The sequence below is a fragment of the Cupressus sempervirens genome, chromosome 10 (genome assembly GCF_028749045.1).
Source record: "Cupressus sempervirens isolate cs-2001-9-10 chromosome 10, ASM2874904v1, whole genome shotgun sequence".
Taxonomy (NCBI): Eukaryota; Viridiplantae; Streptophyta; class Pinopsida; order Cupressales; family Cupressaceae; genus Cupressus; species Cupressus sempervirens.
This window is the reverse complement of record NC_143127.1, coordinates 843,390,201-843,406,502: the sequence shown is the minus strand read 5'-3', so window position 1 is coordinate 843,406,502 and position 16,302 is coordinate 843,390,201. Positions and strand designations below refer to the sequence as shown.

The window sequence follows — 16,302 nt, the reverse complement described above, 5'->3', positions numbered from 1 at the left end:
CCTTAAGCGAAGCTTGGGAGGAAGCTAACCTAGCACGGCTATGAAAGTAGAATTGGGTCCTGGCAACAAGGCCTGATCAGGTACCCAATCACAACAAAATCTCTATAAAGTGGAGAAATAGAGAAAACAACATGGGAAAAACCCTACTCCAAAAAGAGATAGCAAAGAATATTCCAGAAGAAGGAACAAAGAGATCAGAAGAGAATCATTGAAGCATGAAGAACTGCAAAACTCTGTCAAAATGTTGATCTGTAGAACCTCCATGGAAATAGAAGGCATGAACCATCAACCAAAGAAGCATAGAACAACAATATAACCTCCCCTTAAGGCAGGTGAGGAGCCAAACACATCGAGAGTGAGATACAAACACCAATAAAGGCATGTGTCATCGACACTGCATGAGAAAATAGAGAAAGAGGGCCTATAAGCAGCAAACAACTATCCACCCCATGGCACTATATAAAATAGTGCGAGTACAACGAATCACAATGATGAAAAGGATCTCGAAACGCAAGAGTGGCACTTTATCTCAGTGTGTTGCATAAAAATGCTTACAATGAATATCAACAATGATTAGAAAAAAAATAAGGCTAAAAAAATAGAAGGTAAAGCCTAAAATGAAGCAATTGAAGTAAAAAAATCGATCTCCGGACCTGAAACAATCAAGACATCCACCAGAATGCTAAAATGCAAAAGACTGAATAAGATGTGCCTGGAATAGAATCTAGAGCAACAAGTAGCATCACTAGAAAGAGCACATAAAGAGCTTTCCAGTGATATAAAGAAGTACAAAATCAGAGATTGAAAGCTCAAGATACGCCTCCTAGAGTGCAAAATAGAACATCTGACTTTGACTACCAAAATAGGCAAGCAAACTGCATCAAAATCCAAAAACACCTATACTAGCATCTCCATCTCAGAATGGCATTTCGAGGCATCAAAAATTTAAAAAAATTGCAAAAAAAATATTTTGTGGCTGTTTTAGCCACTGCGGTTAATAAACCACAGCAGAGCCGCTAGCGGTCACCACGAGCGGTCTGCCAGCGGCCCGCAGTGGCTCTGCCGGCGGTTCCCGCCGTAGCCCTGCCCGTGGCAGCCTCCGCCCTCCCACCACCCGGCCACCGCCCCGTCGGCAGTGCAGTGGTGGTGGAGGTTTTTTATTTTATTATTATTTTTTTTATTAAAAAAATAATTTTTCATGCATTTTCAAAAGCCCTAGAGGTTTTTTTTTTATAACTTGAGCACACAGATGTAATACCATGTTAGATTAGGTGAAAAACTAATCTCCCAAGAACACTTGCATGCATAACCCTGTCACATGGATGAAGCAAAGAACAGAAGCAAGAAGCTAGCTCTGATACCATGTTAGATTAGGTGAAAAACTAATCTCCCAAGAACACCTGCATGCATAAAACTGTCACATGGATGAAGCAAAGAACAGAAGCAAGAAAAAAATTATGGAGGCCAAAAAGCCAGATCCATCTTATGGACATGCAAAGAGAAATATCTCATATAATCCAATAAGTGAATAAATAAAATACAAAGAGGTGAATCCTTATAAAGGAATCACGAAACCCGAAAAGGGAAACTAAATCCTAAAAAAGCTAGGTTGCACAATATAATTAATAAAATATTAATTATATGCACCTACAAGATAGCTTAAGAAAATAAGAGTAATAGGAAACTTAATTAATTAAATCAAAGTGATTTAACTAATAAGTGCAAACAAATAATTACTCTAACAACCTTTTCATTTCATCAAATTTTGGTTAAATAAAATTTGTCAGCTACATGTTTGAAGTAAAAAATACACAAGAATAGACCAAACACATATTTTTAGGATATTTTTAAAGTTGACCATATAGGGTAGGTATCAAAAGATATAGTGTGTATTATAAAGGTTTTAATTTTTTTCATTTAGGATCACGATGAGTGGGAAGAAAGTTGGACTAAATTTTGAAATGATTTCAAGCATTTTAGAACTACATATTTTTTAGATTGCCACTTTTTCACACACCATGATCCTACACATACACTTCTATAAGAAATCTTGATCTGTAGCTTATGTCCTTGAAACCTTCTTTGCAAGTACCAAAAGCTTTTATACCATTTGTTAGAAATATAAGAGGAGTAACTAAGAGGGGAGGGGTGAATTAGTTACCACAACAACAAATCAAAGATCTCTTAAGATGTTAATACAATACAAAACCAAAACTCTACTAAAACTAAAATACTATTGTAACTCGGTTAACATAGGAACACTTAGTTTACACTAAGAATTACTATCACTCGATAAACACTAAAATAATCTCTTCTTAAGATGTTTGGTGTGTTTAACCTTAATTAGCTTAGTTACAAAAATGTAAGGAAAATAACATTAATACAAGAGACACCAATATTTAACATAGAAATCCAATTTGGGAAAACCACCAATTGCAACTAGTTACTATTTTTCACTCTTTTGAAGTCACCCTTGTTAGGAGCCAACCCTATTAAATGTTACAAAACACATTATTAGGTGTGACTATGTTAAAGGATTTCATTCACCCTATTAGGAGTGGTCCTATTAGAGGTCTTTAGACACTTCAATCAAGAAACACCACCTTGTTGGAAGATTTGGCAAATAGCTATTAGGCTAACTCTATTAAGAGATTTGATTCACTGCTACAATTATTAGAGACTAACAATGACTTGACCTTATTGCTAATACATTTGTCTTTGCTAATTTCAGATTTTTGTTCTAGAATGAATACTTAATCCTCCTTGATCAAAATTTTCTTTGTAGCTTGGACAACTTGGATAGTATGATATCCTTCCAATTCACTTCCTTAATTTTTCTTCTTTAATCCCATGCTTCTTACAATTCCATCCTCAAATTGACCTGATATTTATATGATTTAACTTGTCATGTTTTTTGAAAATATAAGAGTATCTGAGAGGGGAAATGTGAATCAATTACTACAAAAATAAATCCTAGATCCCTCTGATGTCAATACAAAATAAACTCTAAAAACTAAATAGTTGATACTCGGTAAACACACTTAAAATGTTGTAACTTGGTAAATACTAAACAAATTTAGTAATTAATTAGCTTTTATAGATCTTAAGATTTTTTCAATGATTATTACTATTTTAACTTAATTACAAGCATAAAATAAATAACATCAACACATTTAACACCAAGATTTAACATGGAAACCCAATTTGGGAAAAACCACCAATTTCAACTAGGTACTGATTTTCACTCTTCTGAAGTGAACCTTGTTAGGAGCCAACCCTATTAAAGGTTACAAAACACACTATTAGGTGTGACCTATTTAGAGGATTTAATCACCCTATTAGGAGTGTCTTTTTTAGAGGTCTTTAGACAATTCAATAGAACTGCCACCTTGTTGGAGGATTTACAAATAGTTGTTAAGACAACTCTGTTAAGAGATTTATATCACTACTACAATGGTTAGAGAGTAACAATGAGATTACCTGATTTAGATGCGACTAACTTGCTAATTATAGATCTTTGTTCTAGCTTGTACTTGATCCTTTCTGATTGAATGTATCCTTTTAGCTCCTCAGACACATCCTTCTTATCTTCAATTTTTCTTCCTTAGAGCAATTCTCAAATATTCATTATTATTTTCACATATCACACATTATCCCACAACTTGACCTTCTACTTATATCATTCACATTGTCAAGTCAGTTATAATACAACTTAGAATAATTGACATTCATCACCTCAATCAGGTGGAATCAATACATGAATTGATTAAGCTTGATATGCCAAAATAAGAAAATCCTTTGTTAGCCAACCTTGCTCGGTAGAAACTAACTTAGAAATCATTTCCCTATGTTGACCAAGTGAAGCTCAATTAACACTAAAAATTGGCAATTTCCTTTGGCAACCAAGTGAGCTTGGTTAGTACTGGTTTCATCCAATATTTCCTTCATTAACTGATTGAGCTTGATTAACACTCATCTTTTGCAGACTTTCCTTTGATGCCTGAGTGAACTCGGTAGACACAAAAAACTACCTTCACTATCCAAGTGAGCTAGATATACACTAAATGATAATGATATGACATTTGTGTAACATCAAAGACAATATAAAATTAATCAATTGTATCCAACAAACTACCTCTTTGGCATTGATGGCAACACAATTTCATAACACAATAAAATTTTATAACAAGAATAAAGTAAGGAATATATCCTTTGTTTCATTCAGAGAACTCCCTTTGTCAGTGTGAACTCTTTAGTTTCTCCCTCTATAGGAAAACTTTTATTTGCAACAACTTCAGCCAAGTTCATTCTCCCTCTTTGATATCTCTCCATAAAATTTCTTCCTCTTTGTAAAAAAAATTCTATGAGATATGATAGTAACTTCCCCCTCTTTGACAACACATGTGCCAAAGACAACAATTCTGAAAATATTAATGTACCTTAAATACTGATTCATTTGCAATACGCCATTGTCAATATTACATCAACTGTTTGATCTTCAACGTGCTCTAGTTGATGCATCACTAAATTTCTTTTTGTGTGCTTCAAATAGGGGAATGGCCCCTAGCTTACCTCTTAGATACAAAAATACATCCTTAGGTAATGGCTTGGTGAATATGTTTGTAATCTATTCTTTTGTATTTATATATTCCAATTTGACTTCCTTTTCCTGCACCAATTCTCTTAAGAAGTGATATTTTATAGCAATGTCCTTTGTTTTAGTATGCATTACTGGGTTCTTTGATATATTGATTGCACTAGTGTTGTCACAATATATGACTACTAGATCCTTGATCTCTACTTCCATTCTGTCCAATAGTTGTTTGAACCAAACAATGTTAGAACAATTAATTGTTGCTACCACATATTCTACCTCTACTGTGGATTGAGAGATACAATTTTTTTCTTACTTTTCCAAGACACTAGTCTTTTACTAAGAAAGAATGCTCCACCACTAGTGCTTTTTTTTGTCATCAAGACTTCCTACCCAATTAGCATTAGTAAACACCTTCAAGTCTAGATTGCCTCCAAGTTTATACCATAAGCCATAGTCTTCAGTACCTTTCAGATATATCATGATACTTTTGATTTCCATCATGTGATTTTTTCTAGGATTTGCTAAGAATCTTGCCACCATACCAACTACTAATACAATGTCAAGCCTTCTATGTACTTTATAATACAATTTTCCAATCATTGATTTGTATGTGGTCTGATCTACTTTTTTGGAATCATCATTCTTGGAAAGCTTATGTCTAATAGAAATAGAGGTTCCAACTAGTCTTGAATCTTCTATTTCAAATTTTTTTAGTATCTTCTTGATGTATTTGGATTGAGTGATGTAGATACCATCTTTCTTCTGCTGAATTTGTAATCCAACAAAGAATTTTATCTCTCCAAGCATACACATCTCAAATTTCTTGCTCATTTCTTCTAAAAATCCCTTGCACAAGTCATCAATTCCTATGTATAATCTGTCATCAACAAATATTTCAGCTAACACAATCTTCTTGTCTAGTCGTTCTTTGATATATAGACTACTGTTATCATTTGTTCTTTGAAAGCCAATTTGTATCAAATAGTTATGTAGTCTTTCATACCAAGCTCTAGACACTTCCTTAAGACCATATAATGCTTTGTGTAATTTGCAGACCATGTCTCATTTGTTAAGATCTAAAAAACCTTTTGGTTGTTCAATGTAGACATCCTTATCAAGAATTTCATTCAAGAATGTAGATTTAACATCCATTTGATACATTTTAAATCCTCTATGAGCTACATATGCAAGTAAGGTTCTAACACCTTCTAATCTTGCAACCGGGGGAAAAGTTTCACCATAATCAACACCTTCTTTTTGAGAATAACTTTTGCATACCAATCTTGCTTTGTTTCTACACACTTTTTCATCATCATTTAGCTTGTTTATGAATACCCACTTTGTGTCAATTACATTTTTATCCTTGGGTCTAGGAACAAGAATCCAAGTTTTGTTCTTCTCTATCTATTCTATCTCTTTGTTCATTGCTTCAACCTAAATTTCATTATCAAATGAATCTTTAATGTTTCTTAGTTCAAATTCAGCAAGTAAACATGTACCTTTTAATTTGCTTCTTGTCATTGTTCCAACATATTTGTCTCCAATGATCTAATCAGGTGCATGATGCCTTTTGATATATCTTGTTAATATAGGTTCTTTGGATTTGGTATGATTTCCTCTATCTTCATCATAAACTTTAGTATCAAGCTTAGGTCCCACTATATGTGACTCGAGTCCTTTAGACTATGACTCAGGTTGCACTGCCTACAACTTGATAACTATTGGAGATTTTGGAAACTCTAGAGGTGAAGCCTCCTTTATTTTAGATAGATTTGGCAAGGTATCAGGTTCATAATAAATGAATCTTCTGTAATCCTCTAGCTCTATGCTGCTTTCTTCTTCATTATTTTCTGCAAACTCATCAATTTTTACATGTGCACTTTTTATGATTTTATGAGTAGAAAAATTCAAACACTTGTATGCTTTTCATTTGCAGGAGTATCCTAGAAATATACCTTCATCACTTTTGACATCAAATTTTCCATTTCTATATTCTTTCAAAATATAACATTTTCTACCAAATACTTTTAAATAACTCACATTAGGTTTATAGCTATACCATAGTTCATAGGGAGTTTTGTTTGAGTATTTCTTTAACTAAACTTTTCTCAAGGTATGAACTGTAGTGCTGATAGCTTCCTTCTAGTATTTGATTGCAACATTCTTTTCCATCATCAATGTTCTTACACATGTCATAATGGATTTGTTTCTTCTTTTAGCTATACCATTCTGCTGAGGTGTGCTAGGGGTTGATACTTGTCCTTTAATTCCTCTTTCAATGTAGAGATTATTGAATTCATTGGAGATGAATTCATCACCTCTATTTGATCTTAAAAATTTCAATCTCTTTCCACTTTCTTTTTCTACTCTTACTAGATACCATTCAAATTTTTCAAAAGCTTCTATTTTTTCTTTTAGATACATCATTGTCATCATTCTAGAACAATCATCAACAAATATAATGAAAATTTTTTCTTCACTATAACTCTTTATTCCAATAGGTCCACATAAGTTAGTATCTACAATTTCTATGACTTCTTCTGACTAATATATTTTTCTTTTGAAACTACTCTTTCCCATCTTACCAATTTGGTAATTCTTGCATAAACCCACATCAAGTTTCTTCAAATTAGGAATACCTCTTACTCTTTTATGTTTTCCTATCTTAATCAGATTATCAAAGTTTACATGACATAATCTTTTGTGCCATACCCAAATTTCTTCTATTTGAGCAATAAAACATGAACATTCACTGAGATCAAGATAAAATAGATTACCTTTTGTTTGCTTACCAGATCCAACTAGATTTCTTTTGTCATCCAATAGTTTTTCCTTTTCATTCATGAATTCTACCTTGAATCCAATTTTGTTCAACTATGCCAAACTCGGTAGATTATTTTTTAGTCCTTCAACCCAATAGTCATTATCACATATAATTTTATTTGTTAATGAGATATGACCTTTTGCTTTTATGCAACAAGGTTCATTGTTTCCAAATCTTACACTAACACCATCATAATGTTCAAAATGTTCAATTTTTTTTAATGTATAGTCATATGATGTGAACATCCACTATCAATAATCCATCTATCATCTTTGATAACATGAGAGATAAGTTCCATCTTATCTCCTTCATCATTAGAATCACCTTTTACAACAATATGCACCATTTCATCTTCACTGTTATCAGAATCTTTAGCCATAAAACAAGTTTTCTTACCTCTATCCTTATAGTTCTTGTGGTTTTTGAATTCCCTCTTGCTTTTGTGTTTTTGGCTTTTCTTTTCATCCTTTCTTTCTCTATTAGGAAACCTAGTAGCAATATGACCAATTTCTTTACAAGAAAAATAGATTAGAGGAATTTTACTATTGTACTTTCCTCTGCCTTTGGAATATTTCTTTGCAAGTGGCTCTTTAATAATTTCAAGATCACTGTCAGAACTTTCTTTAGTTTCTTCCTCACTTCCTGATTTATTGGACTTTGATTTCTTGCTCTTTTCCTTAAGTAAGAGTTTGGCTTCAAATGAAAACTCAGTATTTTTTGAAAACAGGAACATAGATATTATAGTTGTCTAATTCAAAAGTTGTAGTCTTCCAACTAGAGCATCCAAGGTTAATTTGTTATTTGGATCACATCTCATTTCTTGAATAGTAGACACTCTAATTGCATAGATAGGAAGAAGATTTCTAAGTACCTTTCTTACAACAGTTGTCTCTTGGATGTCTCCTCTAGATGCTTTGATTGCACTTACACTAGCGTTGATTATTTCCACATATTTTGCAATGTTTTCATCTTCTCTCATTCTCATTTGATCAAATTATCCTTTGAGACTTTCTACTTTGGCTCTTCTTACATTTTCATCTCCTCCATAGATATCTTTTAGTTTAGTCCACATTTTATGAGTAGTTTTATAGTCTTTTACCTCATCAAATTCAGCATAACTGAGAGTAGATGCAATATCAATAATCATGATGCTATGATTCTTCTTCTCAGCAATATCTTCAACTAATAGTGTTCTATTGGGAGTTTTTAATTTAGTATCAAGATATTTGCAACCTAAATCACTAATAGTAGCTATATGTAACCTCATAAGTCCTTGCCATGTTGCAAAATTATCTTTGTTCAACTTGGGAATCTCTCTTTTGTAAGACATCTTGATCTTTAGCTTAGGTCCTTGAAACCTTCTCTACAAGCACCAAAAGCTATGATACCAATTGTTGAAAATATAAGAGGAGTAACTGAGAGGGGAGGGGTGAATTAGTTACAAAAAGAATAAATCCCAGATCCCTTTGATGTTAGTACAAAATATACTCTAAAAACTGAATACTACTAATGCTCGGTAAACACACTTAAAATGTTGTAACTCAATAAATATTGAATATACTCAGTAATTAATTAACTTTTATAGATCTTAAGATTTTATTAGTTATTATTACTACTTTAACTTAATTTAAAGTATAAAATAAATAGCATGAATACATTTGACACCAAGATTTAACATGGAAACCTAATGTGAGAAAAGTTGCCAATTGTAACTAGTTATTGATTTTCACTCTTTTGAAGTGAGCCTTATTACGAGCCAACCCTGTTAAAGGTTACAAAAAACACTAGTAGGTGTTACCTTGTTAGAAGATTTAATCACCCTATTAGTAGTGGCCTTGTTAGAGGTCTTTAGACAATTCAATAGAACTACCACCTTGTTAGAGGATTTACAAATATCTGTTAAGTCAACTCTGTTAAGAGATTTAGATCACTACTATAATGGTTAGAGAGTAACAATAAGATGACCTAATTTAGATGCAACTAACTTGCTGATTATAGATCTCTATTCTGGCTTGTACTTGATCCTTTCTAATCGAATGTATCCTTTCAGCTCCCCAAACACATCCTTGCAATTCTCAAACCTTCATTATTGTTTTCACATATCACACATTATCCCACAACTTGACCTTCTACTTATATCATTCAGATTGTGAAATTAGCTATAATACAACTTATAATAATTAATAGTCATCAACTCAATAAGATGGAATCAATAGATGAATTCATTAAGCTTGATATGCCAAAATAACAAAATCCTTCGTTATCTAACCCAACTTGGTAGACACTAACTCAGAAATGATTTACCTATGTTGACTAAGTGAAGCTTAGTTAACACTACAAATTAGAAAATTCTTTTGGTAATCAAGTGAACTCGCTTAGCACTATTTCCATCCAACATTTCCTTCATTAACTGAGTGAGCTTAGTTAACACTCACCTTTTGTAAACTTTCCTTTCATGTCTAAGTGAACCCAATAGACACAGAAAACTGTCTTCACTGTCCAAGTGAGCTAGACATACATTGACTGATAATGATATGACATTTTAGTAAGATCAAAGAAAATATACAATTAATCAGTTGTATCCAACAATGTTATCTCAAATAAATTTTCAAACAAATAATATTTATAACCAACAAAATAGTCAAATCCAATATGTTGATATAGGAAAATCCTTCATTAGTTGACCCAACTTGGTCAACACTAACTTAGAAATGACTTTCCTTTAGACTTCCTTTGGTAACCAAGTGAGCTCAGTTAACACTAGTTCCATGCCAACTTTCCTTCGGTAACCAAGTGAATTTAGTTAACATTGTTTACCTGCAAACTTTCCTAGAATGGTCATCTTACACATGAAATTTCCTTCAATGCCCAAGTGAGCATGGTTGACACTAATTTCTTAGTAAAGACTTGAAATTTGTGTAATATCATAGACAACATACAATTAAATAATTTTATTCAACACAATCCTGAAATTTCACCTTGTTTAAGGATTTACAAATTGACTATAAAGTCAACTCTCTTAAGAGATTTCTTCACTGCTACAATGGTTCGAAAGTAATAGTATTTGTACTTGATTTATGAAGCAAATTCTTTTGTAGATTTAGATTTTTTCTCTAGTTTAACCTCCAGATCCTTATTGATTAGAATATTCTTTGCAGCTTATCTTCGACACTTGCATGTTCTTCTTTTTCTTTGATCACATATCCATCTTATTCCATGTCTTTCACTTACTTTTTCTTCTTACTTCTTGATCTTTCTTATATATCACAAGATTTTTCAAGTCAGCTTGAATACCCTTTCAAATAAAAATTAAACTTCCAAATAGTCAACCTCAATTAATTAATTAATAGACACATGTTATTTGTTGAAGCTCGGTCAATATTGTGATTGATCACTCAATTAACACTAGAAGTCCTTTGATGCTCGACCACTTGATTAACACTGGAAGTTGGATATCCTTCATTGCTTAATTATTTGGTCAACACTAATATCCTACATTTCCTAACTTCTTGGTTATAACTAGATTCCCTTCATTTCCTAACTGCTCGATTAACACTGGATATGCTTGGCTAATACTACAAGTTCTTCATTTCTTGATTAATACTAACATTTATGTAACATCAATGATAACATACAATTTGAAGAATTATTTACAACAAATCACTCTACCTTCTTAATTTTTGTCACCATGGAAATGGGGAATAGGGCTAGCATTACTCCTGAAAAAAAATGATGAGACCTTAATAACGATTGTGAAAGGAGGGTTTCTTATTATATTTTAAAACACCCATATTCAAAGAGTTCAAAATGTAGAAAGAAATTTTTTTTTTTCCCCATAACAAAAATGGCTTAGAAGCAAAAAGTTAAAATAATGAACTCTCTATTTCCTACCATCAAGAGTAAAATAAGCTCTTATATAGATGAGAAAAATCTCCCAGATAGGATTTCTCTTCTTTTTTGAAAATTAATCACCTACCTTAACAAGAGCCTCCCTTTCTTTATCAACTTATTTTTTTCTTTTATACCTTAAAATGGTTTTTTGGATTCATCTATTTACTTGAGCTTACACACCTAGTTGCATCTAGAAAAAAAATTATCTCTAAGAGGATCTACTTTATATAATCTCTCCCCCCACATGTGCCTTGTGTTTCTTTGAAGTTATCAATTTGTATGAGTCCATTCTTCCTCAACAATTTCATCCAAATAATTCAAATCCTAATAAGAGTCCTTAAAATATTTCATAGAATTTTCCTTAACTTTTATACCATTTGTCACTTGATTTATCTTGTTGTTTTAGTTCGTCTATAAAAATATAGTAATTAAACCTTAATTAATAATTTATGTACTACTTAGCATGTTTTGATAAGATTGATTATAAAGTGCATACTATTGCATGTTGTTTTATCTATTTTATTTATTCATGTTATGATTATATCTAGATCCTTAGCTATAATTTATTCTCTTAACATTTTTGTCTGTATACTCTCTTAGAAGTTTGTGTCTATTTTGAATCACTACATTCTATACATTTTTTTATCAAAGCTAAAATTCAACCAAATTTTAAAATAATTTTTATGTGGAATATACAAATCATAGATGGTATTGTTAGAAATCTGTTCAGTGCTCCCCTCGGGATTCATGACAAGGACTTAACTGTCTCTTGTGTACTATAAGTTGAGTGGTTGCATTTTTCATTGGCAGATCAGTCTTTTGGTGCAATGAAAACCTCATTCTAACATGTGGTATTAGAGCCTAGTCATAGGTTCAAATCCTTAGATCCTTAGGTAATGCTAAGGGGGAAATTGTTAGAATTTTTTTCACTAGTTCCCCCAAGATTTGTGACAAGGGCTTAACCACCTCATGTATTGGATCATTCCAACACATATACAAAAAGAGCTAGTTAAGAAAACCTATGACACTATAAAGTATATGTAATCATAAAGTTTAAAGGATGAAAAGTTCTAGAACCTTTTTTACCATCATTTGCGCATGTATCATAAATAATAATGAAACCCACTTTTTTCCATATTAAAGCTCTATACTAGACATGTGAGTGAAATAGAAAAGCATCAAAAAGGCATGAGAAGTGCTTGAACAAATTTCTTATTGATATGTGGTCTCATGAACTAGAATGATTTACTAATTTGAAGAAAATTGGATTAAGAAAAGAATAGTTCCTTCCAAACTTAAGAAAGTAAGTGTAAGGTGTAATTCTTCAAACTTTTCTAACATCACTTGATATTGTACCAAAATGGAAGCTTTACAATAGGGTATCAAGATCTATCTTTATTTATAACATGCTTCCTATTTAATTATATATATTTCTTTCATTGTTCATGAATATGGGCCATAATATTCTTTCGTGGTCAACTAGATGGTTCAATAATAATGTTAAGCTCTCAAGTATTTATTTAAATAGATGTTCTATTTTTCTAGAACATTTGAAAGGTTTAAAATAACACCTCAAAAGGACATGACTTCATTGACTATAATAGTTTTAGCATATCAAACAATTAAACATTTTGAAAAGGTGTTAATTCGTTAAAAGAATATATTTAGTTTGTGTAAAGAATAATTTGTACTTAATGTATATTTAATATAAGTAGTTTAGATGGAAAAAAAATTTAAAATTTTGTCATAATCACAATCAAGAATAATCAATGTACTTACATTCCTATTTTTAGTAGTATTCAAAGATAGTCAATATAGTTGTTAATTATTCTCCACCCTCTAAATAGAATTGATTGGAGTGCATTTTCTTCTAGATCATATTCTTCACTGTTTTCATTTTCTTAGCATTTTATAATGGGGTAAAAAATGCTTCTGAAAAAAATAATAAATTTGATGCAATGATAAATTTATATTAATTTAGAATAATTGTTCCAATTTTCTTGTTTGACCATGAAGTATGTTTCATATGGAAGACAAAAAAAAATATGTGTGCATCATTTGATGGTATTGTCTTGTGACAACATGAACAAATTTACATTAGTTTAAAAATTACTAACAAGTGATCACTTCAAATATTGTTCAAATCATTTTATTCATTGTTACAATTTAATATGACATGATTAAAATCTTGTAAAGGAGAAGATAAATCGAAAGACATTAATGCATATAGAATAGTAATTTCTTTATAATACTTTGACAAACTCATAATATTTATCCATCAAAATTCTTAATAAAATTTAAGACAATTATAACTAACCTTCGACATTACACACTAAAGAAAAAATTAAATTTGTAAAAATAAGTTATCTTTAATTATTTCAACTTTTAGTCTAGAAATATCATCTCAATATTAATACGTGATATTTAAGCTACATGAATAACTTTACAATAGTACATCAGTCAACACTTATTTAAATACAAATGCTTGTTATAAAAATAAACCACAAAACTAAAACTGTCTCCCTGCACCCAACAACCTGGGCCTGCTTACCACCCTCGTGTATAAAATGGAATTGGTGTTTCAATGTTAGGTGAACGTGTTGAGGTCCATTTGGGTTCCTTATCCACACAAGGTTTGGATATATATTTTAGTCTGAATACCACGCGATGAGGTTGAGAGTGTTAACAAAAGCCAAGAGACATGCAGGACGCGATGACTTGGTAGGTCCCCATTTCTACATGCAGACTCACATAATTACAAACGTGTACTCCATGTTTTTAATGGTGACCGGGGCATAATTCAGTCTGAAACCTCACATCATTAGGTTCCAAGATATTTATAAGAATGGCAACGACGAGAGCATTAAATCATCTAAAGCGTTTCCTTCTTTTAGGTTTCTACTAAGGAACAGTTGGGTATCTTTGAGGTAATTTAAGAATGCCTCAAGTTCATCCTCAATCTTCCCTCTCATCACCCCATGTTTGTATTGATCAAAGCTTTTGTTCAAATTACTCCTCCACCCACTTCACAGTTTGGACGAAGTCCCTCTTATTTAGTGGTAAAGGATTTACTGTTTTCGATTCAATGGGACATTTGGTCTTCAGAGTAGATAACTATGCATCCAATGTGAAAAGCCAAGTATATCTCATGGATTCTGCCGGCCAACTTCTTCTTACGTTGCAGCGCAAGGTATTTTTCTTCCTTAATCTTATTAAGATTATTCCCATCAAATTAATCATCTTAGATGGGGTCTAACTAACATTTTTGTTTGGATCTATCATCAGAAATGGACTTTTAGGAAAATATGGGAAGCATTCAGATCAGAAGATGGAGAGGAGTCGAATAAGCCCACGTTTTGGCTTACAAAGTGTTTCGGCTTTTCAAATAAAACCAGGGCCAACGTATTTGTGGATGGAAGTAGACAAATGAAGAGTTTTGATTACCAAATGGAAGGGTCATTGTGCAAGGCATCGTGTAAAATATTGAGTACCTCTGGAGAGATCATAGCGCAGATAAAGCGAAAGGAAGCCAAATCGGACATAATGCTGGGGAATGATGTTTTGAGCCTTGTTATCAAAGAGGGAGTAGATCAGGCATTTGTAATGGGGCTGCTTATCATGTTTAACCAGATAAGCTAAGAGAAGATAGTAACATGTTTTCAAAAGATAGAATGTGAAGATTCAATGCAGAGAGCCTGGTTTGTGGTCCAAAGGATTCTGAGTTTATGTAAAGCCCCACTTTCTACATTTTTAGTAGCAATTAACTTTGGATAATTGTCTTCTGAATCCTCGTCCTAAAATAAATTCACAGTGCAATTTGGACGACCTGTAAAAATAGGTCCAAATAATGTGTGCAAAACTGAATAGTAGCAGCAAACAGGAAAAAATAGAGGGAAATGGCCGAAGAAAATGTATTGTTTTTGTTTTTATTACATTCAATCTCACAATGTACATTCATGACGTCGTCTGCAATGAATGGTGGCATATTTATACTTGGAGTTTGTCAAATTCATGTTTTAACATTTTTTCAAAATTTTCTAACAGCTGTGAGAAATATTCTATATTTAAGAAGATTTTACGTGTTTGCAAACTAGAAAGTATTTTATTTTTAAAATTTTAAACATTTTAAGGATGAAATTCTTTAATCATTAAGCTATATAATATTAAAAGCAAAGTTGAAAAATGATATTTGAAATTAAAATATGTAGAGCTATAATCTAAGGTTATTATTTTATTGAAGAAACTTATCATACAAGATTATGTTCATTGATTAATATTGGGGGACTTATTTAATTATGAATTTTAACTCTTTTTCTATTTTTTATTATGCAGCAAAGAAAACTTGGTGTATTTATATCATTTACTTAACAATTGAATTATTAGTCTTTTTTTCTAGTAGATTTCTTCTTGTTTTTACTCCTTTTCTCTCTCTAGCATAATACTATAATAGAATATTTCCAATTCTTATACTTACTTGAATTTCTATTAGTATGTTGTACACAACCTCATTTATAGTAAAATTGTTTCCTAAAGAGAATGTGTTTCATCATTTTACCTCTCTTTAAAAGTATAATGCTTCTTAGTGAAGTAGTATATTAGGTCATCAATGCAATGATAGCTCCACTTAAACAAAGTCTCTAACTTATATGTAACAAACCCTCATGATCTCATATTTGAAGGGAAAGGGCATGTTATGAGATTTGTTCTCCTCTTTTAAAATGAAATGCATCATTATCTTGCCTAGTCTTGTAGATTTTTGTCAATGAGACACTAGGAAGAATAATCCAATCATTTGATATTAATAATGTATCAAGCTAAACTCGTATATGATTATTGCACTTGTGCACTATCAAACCAAGTAAACATGAAGTCTCAAATGTGAATATCTATCAAACTCAAAATATAGATAAAGACTATAAAATGAACCATAATATAACTAAGAAGTCATCCAAATCTCATAATTTCTTAGTGGGAAATAAAGGGGTATTAC

General features: G+C 31.7%; 1 protein-coding gene across 1 annotated transcript; it reads left to right on the top strand.

Annotated features, from left to right (window-relative positions):
* Positions 1–14,250: 14,250 nt before the first annotated feature.
* LOC149536617 (protein LURP-one-related 11-like) lies at positions 14,251–14,951 on the top strand. The gene is made up of 2 exons (XM_089806681.1): positions 14,251–14,502; positions 14,598–14,951. The coding sequence occupies exons 1-2, from the start codon at positions 14,251–14,253 to the stop codon at positions 14,949–14,951; spliced, it is 606 nt and encodes a 201-aa protein (XP_089662807.1).
* Positions 14,952–16,302: the final 1,351 nt, after the last annotated feature.